The sequence below is a fragment of the Pieris napi genome, chromosome 3 (assembly GCF_905475465.1).
Source record: "Pieris napi chromosome 3, ilPieNapi1.2, whole genome shotgun sequence".
Classification (NCBI taxonomy): domain Eukaryota; kingdom Metazoa; phylum Arthropoda; class Insecta; order Lepidoptera; family Pieridae; genus Pieris; species Pieris napi.
This window is the reverse complement of record NC_062236.1, coordinates 2,123,365-2,135,410: the sequence shown is the minus strand read 5'-3', so window position 1 is coordinate 2,135,410 and position 12,046 is coordinate 2,123,365. Positions and strand designations below refer to the sequence as shown.

The window sequence follows — 12,046 nt, the reverse complement described above, 5'->3', positions numbered from 1 at the left end:
TGTGTCTTTTTGTACCAGCATATCCATAAATTTTATAAAACCCTATAAGGTTATGAACTGAATTGTGATATTGTCACTTACCTATGATAACTGATTTGTAATAGTACGTATTGTATCAACTCGTAGAAATATAAAATATAGTAAAAACTGCAGTTTTCTTGAATCTACTCACTTTATGACTATAAAAATCCAGATTCTAGAAGGCGAGACTTCAGTCTGATATCATAAAGCGACTAATAGCAATAATAGTAATATCCGATTATTTTACGATTTTATAATTTAGTCTTTACGCAAATGAGATCTAGAAAATCAAATAACACGTGATTACTAAAATATTGTTGACTAAAATACACAGGTAGTAACGAATAAGTTGTAAGAACTGTCTGTCTATTGAATATTATTTTATGTTTCTTTTGAACATTTACATACATTTAAGAAACTAAGCAACAATTTCGACAGCTTTATAACCCAGTCAGTAATCGGAAAACGGTCGGACCCTGCAGTAGGTATCTAAACAGTCTGTACCTCAGAGGTATAGAATATTATGCGCCAAAACACACATTTTACAGGAGAGACAAAAATGCGAGGCATAGATGTTGAACGCGATGTTACGCGGGCTGTATGCGAGATATAAGTATGAACTAAATTAGGTTTTTTATTGTTTAAGTAGGTAATATTTAATATAATTACTATATTGTAATAAAGTTATTGCTTGTATGATTTTGTGGACTTGAGGTTGTTTACTTGCAACAGAAAATTAAGTTGACGGTATAAATAAAGCATTATGTCATCATAATGTTATTTACCTCGGCATAATACATTAATTTCAAGTAATACTCAGGGGCATAAAGCATCATATGTATGTATAGAATCATAAAATTATTTCAAATTTCTTTATCTATTTATTTTCTTATGTAATAAAATAGAAACATTCATGAGATCAATCATTGGACTTCTTAAAATTAACACAATTGTTATGTACTTATCTAATTAAAATATGTTTATTATTAAGCAGCAGCTTCAGGTAGGTCTGGAACATCGCCATTTGGTAGATTTTTGTAGAAGTCATGAAACATGGAGGGAATCCACTGTAACTCAATGTATCTCGAATAGGTTTTGGTGTTGGCATAGAAAATCCTTTTCGTTTGTTTCGAATAAAACTAACTTCACTAAACATTTCGTCTTGAAATGATGTTTTATAGAACATTGAGCCCATGTGTTCTTTTCGAAATTGCATCCATACTATATTGGAATATGGCACCGTTTCTCCAGATTCCGATTTTTTTCGGTGCACAAAAGGCGCTGAGAGTCCCTCACAAAATGCTGAAAATTCTTTGAAAGAATCTGTTTCCATGTTCACTACACTTATTTTGGCATTTTTGGAACAGCTTTTAATAAACTGCTGCCAGTCCCAAGGTGTAACTATAGGAAATTCTTGTATTTTTTTCTTTTCTCGCTCGATAATGGAATGGATTACGTCCACCTCCATGTGCGTATGTCCTCTCAGTAAATACTTGTGGTTAATTATCTTTATATTTTGATTTGATAGTATCCACAAATACGCCATCATTACAGAAATATTTTTATTCTGTCCGGCGCAGTTGTCACTCCATATCGTCACTTCTTCTAATCTGACATCTTCAAGCTGTTCAAAAAACTTGACTAATCCAGAAGCCATCTCATTCCCGCCACGTCCTGCTACAGTCTCGTCCCACATAAAGCACCAGCTCTCCTTGGCTACAGAATCCATAATCGTGAAGTTAAAAGTCCACAACTTCCTAAGATAAAAACTTTGGCTATTTGTCAAATAAGGTGTAGGCAAACACTTTTGTAGATCAACTGTTAACATTTTTTTAGAACCGTGACTCTCTATTGCATCGACTTTGTCAAATCAAATTCGACGCCTGCGGTTACTACTATGTTGATTTGCAGGCTATTTTTTGAATCTCTCTCAACTCTGTCATCTTACTACTTTTTAACTAAAATGATAAGGACTTACATATATTGGTGTTCATGCTACATTTTCTAATAATATTTTAATTATCTTATTTATTAGTTTTTTTAGAGCTTGATTGTGTGTAATTGAAGTTTTTTGTAATAATAATAAAATAACTACCCCATTGATCTCTATGTTCTTTTTCTTAGAAGCGATATTTAAAATTGTACTCAATACATCAATGGGTCTGTAACATATTATAAATAATTCAAGCTCATTCGACTTCAAATGTCAGTTTGCTGAGTCACAATATTTAAGCGCAAAATAAAAAATAGCATGAATAAAGTAAAAGCTTCTTGGAAAATAATAACGGAAAAATCGGGTAAAACGTCTGACAAACGAACAGATTATATGTGAGAAGTTTAATGGAAATCAATAAAATCGAACCCCGAGGTAGCTTCTACATTTTTACAAATGTAGCGTTGAATACGATCAAATCTCTGGATTATTCTCCAGTTGCTGCTAGAAGAAAGTGAACCTAAATGTAATATTAAATTTCTAATTAAACATAACTTATAATGATATCGTTAAAACATTTAAGGTTATTAATTTCAAAAATAGGTTAAGAGGTCATTTTAAATAAGCTCTGAATTGGCTGAAATTTTTAACAGATGTATCGATTGTACATTAAGTAAGATAAGTCAAGGCTTTTAGTATATAGCTTTTGCATAATAAACAGGTTTTACTAAGGGTCGCTTCACAATCGATGCCGGTGTGAAGTTGATTTCACACATATTTAACGCCTGGGAAGTATCATATGATGGCATCGGTGGCTTTTGTGACTGTCAATATGGAGTTGATGGCAAAACTTCCAGCCTGATAAATTTATATTTAAAGAGAAGGATCCAAAAAGTGAATGTCAATGGAGCTGTTAACGTAAAATTGTAAACACCGTTAGATTGTAATCTATCTCGCGAGATTATAAACTGTCGAAAGATTGTGAAATTCAGCGTACTGCTTACAATTTAACGTATTATTATTCGGTAGATTGTACTACACTAACTTAGTTATCATTCAATTCAATTCAAATTACAGATTAAATTCAAAGTCAATTAATTAATTTACTAAACAGATTAATTTTACTTCCCAACAATTTCATATAACTACCGAATAATAATACGTTAATTTTAAGCAGTTCGTTGAGGTTCACAATCTTTCGACAGTTTACAATCTCGCGAGATAGATTACAATCTAACGGTTTTTACAATTTTACGGTGACAGAGCCACTCTGGGTTCACATGTGTCAATCGGCGTCCCCCAAGTCTCGACTGTCGGGCTTTTCTGGTTTCTGATTTACATAAACGACCTCCCATTCTTTGTCAATGGAGTTCATGAGATGTTATTGTTTGCTGACGATACTTCTTTTCTATTTAAAGGGAATAGGGTTTAAAGTTAACTGGTTTAATGTTATTTTTTTTATATAACAGGAGGCTCATCTGATGTTAAGTGATATCGTCGCCAATGGACATTCACAATGCCAACTTCCAAGAGACTCGCAAGTGCGTTGGCGGCCTGTTAAGAAATGGTACGGTCCTTTCTTGAAGGAGACGAAGTCGAATTCGTTTGTAAAAAACAGTAGGCAGCTGGTTCCATATAGTGGTGATGCCTTATGAAGCGGAAAACGCGCAAACTTGGGTCTCCTTGGGGTTAAATTGGCCTAGATTTGGTCTACCCCAGTCCGAGACTCCACTTAGCAGAGTTTTTTTTTGTTTCTTTCTAGTATGGAGACGCAAGAGAAATACTAACAGTTTCATAACGGGAATTTGCGGGTTTACCTAGTTTCTTTACCTTTTAACAATCTGTCAGTACCTACTATGTCTATATAATGACTTATCAATAATTGACACACAAAGTATAGGAAATTTTTAAAGACTTTAGTCATACGAAAGTTGTACTAAAGAATGTCAACTTGTTCATAAAGGTTGTTTGTTTCTTTAAAGGCCAAATTTTATTCATAATAAAGTATTACTCAAACGAAACTAATGCCATACAATACATTGATTTTTAATTTGATTACTAAAAGAAAATACTAAGGAATACTACAAATAATACTTTATTAGCTTAATAAGCTTTTTGTGTTTATAAACATATTTTACATTTTAATAGATGCTTTGTTTACTATACTTTTGAATTTTTATTTCTGGGTTTTAGAATTATGGCACCCAATTCTAAAAAAGATGTCACCGATATCGAGTTTGTGGGAACAGAAGAATCAAAATTGGAGAAATTGGTGGGTCCGCAGGCCGGGCCGTGGAAATATGAGATGATATGGAAATTTTGCAGTTTTTGGATATTTTCACCTTGCGGCTTTGTATGGACTCTACCTGGGTTTGACAGCTGGTCCAGTATGATATACGATTATTTTTCGTACGTATTTTTATAATTCATAGCTGTTACTACATAAGGAGCCTACAAAATTTCTGAAATAATTCGGTATATAGTTTTTAAAATACGTATTAAGATAGGCTAGCACATAGTGGTTTTTAATTCACAAACTCATTTATAAAACTTGCTACTTATAGGTATTAAGCTATTATTCGGCCATTTTGCCTATTTTAAAAAGTCGTATCTTACCGCATATTCAAAAGGCCGAACAACTAGGTATTTATAAAATAAGAAGGTTTTTACCTCATTTGGTTTTACCCAACTACTTATAAATCTATAACAGTAACTTTATGGCTTTATTCCATCAACACAGTCATAGTAATTATAGGAATCAAATCCTTTTTTCTCTTTTAAAACGGAAATAAATGAACAATTGAAAATAGTAGTTTAAGACGGCGAGCTACCTGGTTTGTTACTAATAATGCAACGAAGTGTAAATACCTACATATTGTATTATACTCTTTTACAGCAACAGAATTAAATACGAAACGCATCTACCATATATGAAGCATTCATGAAGCATTTATAGGACCTTGTAGATTTCTTTTCAGATTGTGTCACATTTGTTTTCGCACTTTTTGGCTGAAACTCTGGTCATACAATGCAGTTAAGGCAAATTATACTGATCATTGCAAGTTATTTAACATTCCAGTATAGTATTTTAAATAGTGTCAGAGATCACCGATTACATCACAGGTAAATTATATGTAAGTTGACACAAATAAACGTCACGCAGAAAACAAGATCAATCAGATTTATTGCTGCCAAAACAATATGTTTTAAAGTTGTTTCTGAAATATTCAAGGCAATTTTAAGCAATATTAAGTGTCGAGACATCACTGACTCCCTGATTAAGTCTGAATTTTACCCTAAGTATTATCAAATGGTCTTTTGGCAGACCTATACCGATACAGATGCAGATCCACACAATGCGGCTAGAGGTACCTATTTACTTTTCACATCTAGGGTGGTTGCTCGTCAAGAAGCATCCGGAAGTAAAAAGACGTGGAAAATTTACAGACATGAGAGATGTTAAAGCAAATCCAGTTTTGATGTTTCAACACGAGCCGTTTAAACAATGTTTTGAGAGGGAACTCCTTGTGCTTGAGAACTTTATTTATTTACACCAGTACTAAATCCGACCACTAGTAAAGAAAAAGCATACAATTAGAATTCGCAATTAAGTTATATTACTAAATAAAACATTTTTAATACATTGTTCTTTTTATTTTTAAAACCTTTTTCATTACATTATTTTATTTATTTTAAAGTGACTACTAAAGTCTTCACTAGAACGTCTGTCTATAATTCTAAAGGCTGTGTATCTGGGCCAAATTTGTATTCTTTTTGAAGGCGCTTATTTCCCAGAGCTCAAAAGCTATGCATATCTGCATATGAAGCTTCCCCGAAACTAACACTATCTTTAGTTGCTTTCTGTAACAAATAAGAGAACATTAATTTAAGCTCTGTCTATGAACAAATAGTAAGTTATATGTTTTTATTAAAATATGTAGTCATTCTTTTTGCGATACAGGCACTTTTAAAATGTTGTTTACTTATCTGTTATTTCGCTTCAAGCCTTCATTTTCTCCTTATTTGTGTTCGTACTTAAATCTTTGTTTTCAATTATGGACAGATAGGGTCGTAATATATATCTTAAAAGTTGCTGTAATCGAACACAAGAAACGGATTTAAATTCAACAACAGCAATGAATAACCATTTATGGGAATCTCTATCTTGTTATAAAACACAACCCATGTTATCTTTGTTAATTGGTTTATTTTTCACAAACAAGAGTAATTAATTTATCTACTATATAAAAATAAGTCGGGTTTTCCTTCCTGACGCTATAACTCCAGAACGCACGAACGGATTTCCACGGTTTTGCATTCGTTGGAAAGGTCTTGGGCTCCGTGAGGTTTATAGCAGGAAAATTCAGGAACAATTTCAACAGAAAAGCGGGATCACCAAACGAAATGTTACATAAAACGAAGCCATCTGGTGGCGAAACGGAGTTCGCCGAGTTTGCTAGTATTCTCATAGAAACGCTCAAGAAAAAAACACATATATATCTGGTCTTAGAAGTCTTGTGCCTATGGCTTAACAGGGGAATAGTTATACCAACGTAGTAACGAGTTTATAAGAAATTTTGATCTCTTTATTCTTAGATTATTAATTTGGCCCTATAATGTACCTATATATTATATATAAAATTCTCGTGTCGCGGTGTTTGTGGTTAAACTCCTCCGAAACGACTTGACCGATTCTCATGAAATTTTGTGTGCATATTGGGTATGTCTGAGAATCGGCCAACATCTATTTTTCATCCCCCTAAATGTTAGGGGTAGTCCACCCCTAAATTTTTTTTTTTAGTTTTTAGACGAAATTTTTAATTTCTATTTTTTTATGATACAGCATTAAAAAATACATACAACCCCTAATTTTCAATCCTCTACGATCAACCCCTATTTTTTAATATAAATGATATACATGGCAAAACGACGTTTGCCCGGTCAGCTAGTCTTATATATAAAATTCTCGTGTCACGGTGTTTGTGGTTAAACTCCTCCGAAACGGCTTGACCGATTCTCATGAAATTTTGTGTGCATATTGGGTATATCTGAGAATCGGACAACATCTATTTTTCATCCCCCTAAATGTTAAGGGTAGTCCACCCCTAATTTTTTTAGATAAATTTTTATTATTTTATTTTTTATAATACAGCATTAAAAAATACATACAACCCCTAATTTTCATCCCTCTACGATCAACCCCTATTTTTATTATAAATGATATACATGGCAAAACGACGTTTGCCGGATCAGCTAGTATAACTATAATCACTCAGTTTGGTGATGGATGCTCTACGGAGTAGAGACTATATATTTTTCTAATGAGGAGACTCCATACAATTTTTACTGCAAAAGCACGGTCATATGCTAACCCAATGCTATAAGTATTTTTTTATTGAATTATTAACACTTCGTTGCATACAGAAATATAATACAGACTAGCTGGCCTGGCGAACATCGTACCGCCTAACAGTCGATTCTTTATTTGTTTAAAATACTTATTCTGCTATTCGGGACACCGGTCTAGCTGGTAAGATAAAAAAAAGAAAATTGATAAGACAACAAATACATCATGTCAAAAAATAAAAATTTACCTTCCCGGAACCCCTCCACTAACACTTGAACTTTATGCTATGGTATTAAAGTTCAAATTGACTTTTAAGTATTATTACGAATATTTTGTATGGGAATATAGAAAAGTGTTGTTTTTAGACTTTTTCACTCAATTTTTTTAATTTTTCTCTCCGTAAGAACCATCCTCGTACTTCAAGGAATATTATAAAAAAAAAAAATCCGGGAGCACTCCGGGAGTGCCGGCAGAAGTGAAAACTTCAATATTAACGTTGTGTTTAATTATAAGTATAAAAGTACTATCATTTATGAGGTAGAATACAATGTTTATTTATTGCGCTACCGTACACAAATATGACAATTTATATGTTGTTATTTATAATATTATATCGTTATTTATATATTACATTAAATTTTATCTCTCAGAAAAATCAACTTCCATCCATAATTTCGACGACTTTTACACCATCGTTATTATCAGAATCATCATCGCAAATTTTTACAACTGATACAATTGGTTTATGATAACTGAAGTAAGAAACAAACAGTTTTGATTCGAACCTATTTAAGTGTCTAATAAAGACCGCATCAATAGTAGCTCAGGCACGGTAGAAAGAGTGGGAGATACTAGTTCCTCTCCCTTCCCCTCGATCTTACGCTTTTTCGATCAGCATCACGTGACCCTGACGCGAGTTTGAAAGTTTTTACCCATACAAAAAAGTGCTCAGCGCCGCTAAAGAAGTTTTCACTTCAAAAATCAGACAAATCGGTCAAGCCATTATCATGTTATGTCGTGACAACGGATAACGGGTTTCATTTTTATATATATAGATGACATAGTTGAACGAAAAGTAGGGCAACTGGCGGCTTTATCGCTTTCAAGCGATCTCTTCCAGGCAACCAATGTAAGAAAAAATAAAGATAGGGCAAAGCAAGAAATCGAAGAATACATATTAAAAACATATAGACGAAACGAATGGAACAAGACTAAACAATTAAAACATATGTAAAAACATGACAATATTTAAAAAAAGAGACATGAAAGTGCACATGAATCACGATAATTTAAGATTAATTTCACATAAGTCAGTACGAAAGGTAGGGATACTATTGTGGGATACAAAGTGAATTCCATAGCCTCACTGTTCAGTAAGACTGATATTACCAATTAGAATTAGCTCAGCGCTAAGTCAAGAATATATTGGATTTTGAGGTACAAGTCTTACTTCGTATTCAACTAAAGCCGAGAGCACAAGAAAGACTACGAATTTCATAGACCGCAGTCGCGGGCTTACTTAGTTTATTTATCAATACCTGATAAAGATAAACAAACTGTAAATACGTAGTATAAATTGAATGGAGAATGGATTAAATGCTTTAGTTGTAGGAAAGTTGTACTAAAGTGTTGACTTCATAAAGCTTGTTTGTTTTAAAGGCAAAGTTAAATTTATTATAAAGTTTTATTTTAACTAAACAAATGGGGCAATGCAATACTTTTTTATTACTAATAATAAGGAATTTTACATATAATATTTTTTTAGTTTTCTGTATTTATAAAAATATATTACGAATTTTTGTTTACTATAATCTGATTTTTATATCTTTTAGACTTATGGCACCCAATACTAGCAAAGATGTCATCGATGTCGATTTTGAAGATGCGGAAGAATCAAAATTGGAGAAATTGGTGGGTCCGCAGGCCGGCCCCTGGAAATATGAGATAATATATGGACGTTTAGCTGTATTTGGATATTTTCACCTTGCGGCTTTGTATGGACTCTACCTCGCTTTGACTGCTGGTCCAGCATGGTCTACGATTATTTTTCGTACGTATTTTTATATTTAATTGTTGCTATACACGGAGCGCTCAAAAAGTCTGAAATATTCAAATATTTTACAAAATGCGATTTTAAATAATAGATTTTTTAATTTTCATACATAGTTTTTTAAAGATAATGATTAAAAATCCTCATAATAAACCTTCTTCATCTATTATTAGTCCTGTTTAGCTATCTATTTATAAAAATAAGAAAGCTGCAATCTTTTTTGAATTTTCATTTAGTTTAAGTTATTATTATTATTATTTTTTTTTTTTTTAATTTTTCAGATAATTGATGTGCATGTGTTTTAAATTTGTGATGTCATATTTTCATGTATTTTTTAGACATACACATTATTTTGGGACGTATAAATAAATAAATAAAAAAAGGTTCTTGCCTCATTTGGGACCAGTAAAAACAACTAGTTAAAATCCGAAAGAGTAACTACATTTAAGCGATAAATCCATAGTAATTATAAAAGTCAAGTGCTTCATTTGAAAAATAATTTAATTCATTGAATGAACAATAAAAAAATATATTTTAAAGAAAAACGCTTTTTACCGGATTAAAGTTATGTATGTGTACAGCGTGCGTGGTCACGGTGACCACGCACGCTGTAAAGCACGCGAAACGTCGGATAAATTTAAAATTATGTCAAATAGTTGTAAATTTATAATAATAATACATAACTTTAATCCGGTAAAAAGCGTTTTTCTTTAAATGTGTAAAAGTTATGTAAATCAAAGACAAATATATTTTAATTCGGCGAACTACCTGGCTTGTTACTAAAATAATAAATATTAAGTGTTAATATCTTTATAATTTTCAGTAACAGTATTAACTGCGAAAGGCATCTACCATATTTCATGAAGCATATATAGGACCTATTTTTTTTTACAGACTATGTTGTATTTCTTTTCGCAATAATTGGAGTATACTTAGGACTTCATCGTCTCTGGACCCACAACGCATTTAAGGCAAAACTTCCCTTGCAAATATTAATGATCTTTTGGACTTCTTTGACATACCAGTTTAGTGCTTTGAATTGGATCAGAGATCACCGATTACATCATAAGTAAGTTATATAATTACTTAGCTGACAGAAATAAACGTTAGTCAGAAAAAATATCTCTAAGATTTTTTGGTGCCAAACAATGTGCTATTCAAACGTGTTTCTATAATATTCAGTACGTACTGACACTGAGCAAATACTTTGCACTCAGTTTGAATTTTACCCTAAGTATTATCAAGTGGTCTTTTGGCAGGTATACCGATACAGATGCAGATCCACACAATGCGACTAGAGGTATTTTCTTTTCACACATAGGGTGGTTGCTCGTCAAGAAGCATCCGGAAGTAAAGAGACGCGGAAAGTTTACAGACATGAGAGATGTCAAAGCAAATCCAATTTTGAGGTTTCAAGACAAGTAAGACATCAGTTCTGTTTTACTAAAGTAAGCTACTAAAGTAGCTTATGACTGTGACTTTTAAATTAATAAAGATACCAAATTCTCTTTTCACTGACCATTACTTCCTTCTTTATTTATTGTAAAAGAAAGTGATATGGTATGTATGTTTGACTGAACTTGTTATCTTTGCCTGATCGCCTGACGCAGAATTGTATAAGTTAAACATAACAAAAATACAGTACTTTAACAAATATTCTTTTCAGATGGGCAGTACCCTTTATTGGAAGTATATGTTTTATAATACCAACTTTGATACCTATGTACTTCTGGAACGAGGGACTAAACGTGGCGTGGCATCTTAGTTTTCTTAGATTCGTTTTATCTCTCCACCAAGTATTTCTGGTTAATAGTTATGCACATTCCGTAGGAACTAGGCCATATGACAAGCGCATACTTCCCACTGATAATAGATCACTTAATTATATCGTCCTGGGAGAAGGATTCCATAACTTTCATCATGCATTCCCCTGGGATTATAGGTCTGCAGAATTGGGGACTTTGTTTTTTAATCCGACAACTTGGTTAATCGAATTATTTGCTAAGATTGGATGGGCATACGATCTAAAGACTGCGTCCAAATCTGTAATAGAGGGCAGAGCTCAACGAACGGGTGATGGTACTCGGGTTCAAAATAAGTCTGATTTAAACGTTAACTCCTAATAATTTATTGAACTAATTACGGATATGACAGAGATATACGTCGTCCATATTTTTTTTGCATATCCGTAATATTTTGTTATATTATCACTTTTCGATAATAACTGATTTGACATGGTATTAATTTTAAAATTATGTTATAAATTCGTATAATAATAAAATGAAAGATAAAGTTAAAACTGCAGTTTTCTTTTATCTACACACCGTATGACTATTTAAATCCTGATTTAAGAACGCTAAATATTACTATTGAAATCGTAATAATAAGGCAATAGTAATGTTGTGTTGGCTTGTTTAATATGCTGCATATTTAGAATATTTGTGCATATTAAACAAAAAGAAAAACTGACTTAATCTCGTCAGCAAGCTTTGACGGCTAATCATGTAGTATATAGATAGATAGTACAACCTACAACTTGGCTACTTACAATTGTAAAAACGTCAAGAGAGCAGTTAGACATACATACGTAGATTATGTAATGAGTGTATGATTGTCGCGCTTCAGGAGACTTGGTTGTTTCGAGTTTGGAGTGAGCGAAGTACGAAGTAAAGGTCCACACCTCCAGTGAAGGCGG

At 32.6% G+C, this 12,046-nt stretch overlaps 1 protein-coding gene across 2 annotated transcripts; it reads left to right on the top strand.

Annotated features, from left to right (window-relative positions):
- The first annotated feature begins 8,832 nt into the window (after window positions 1–8,832).
- Window positions 8,833–11,650, top strand: LOC125048490 (acyl-CoA Delta(11) desaturase-like). 2 transcript variants are annotated; one of them, XM_047647183.1, is made up of 5 exons: window positions 8,833–8,960; window positions 9,134–9,351; window positions 10,246–10,420; window positions 10,611–10,772; window positions 11,018–11,650. In XM_047647183.1, the coding sequence occupies exons 2-5, from the start codon at window positions 9,138–9,140 to the stop codon at window positions 11,472–11,474; spliced, it is 1,008 nt and encodes a 335-aa protein (XP_047503139.1). In that variant the 5' UTR covers window positions 8,833–8,960; window positions 9,134–9,137; the 3' UTR covers window positions 11,475–11,650. The 2 variants fall into 2 exon arrangements, with proteins under 2 accessions (XP_047503139.1, XP_047503140.1); XM_047647184.1 differs by having other exon boundaries at window positions 8,846–8,957; window positions 9,128–9,351.
- Window positions 11,651–12,046: the final 396 nt, after the last annotated feature.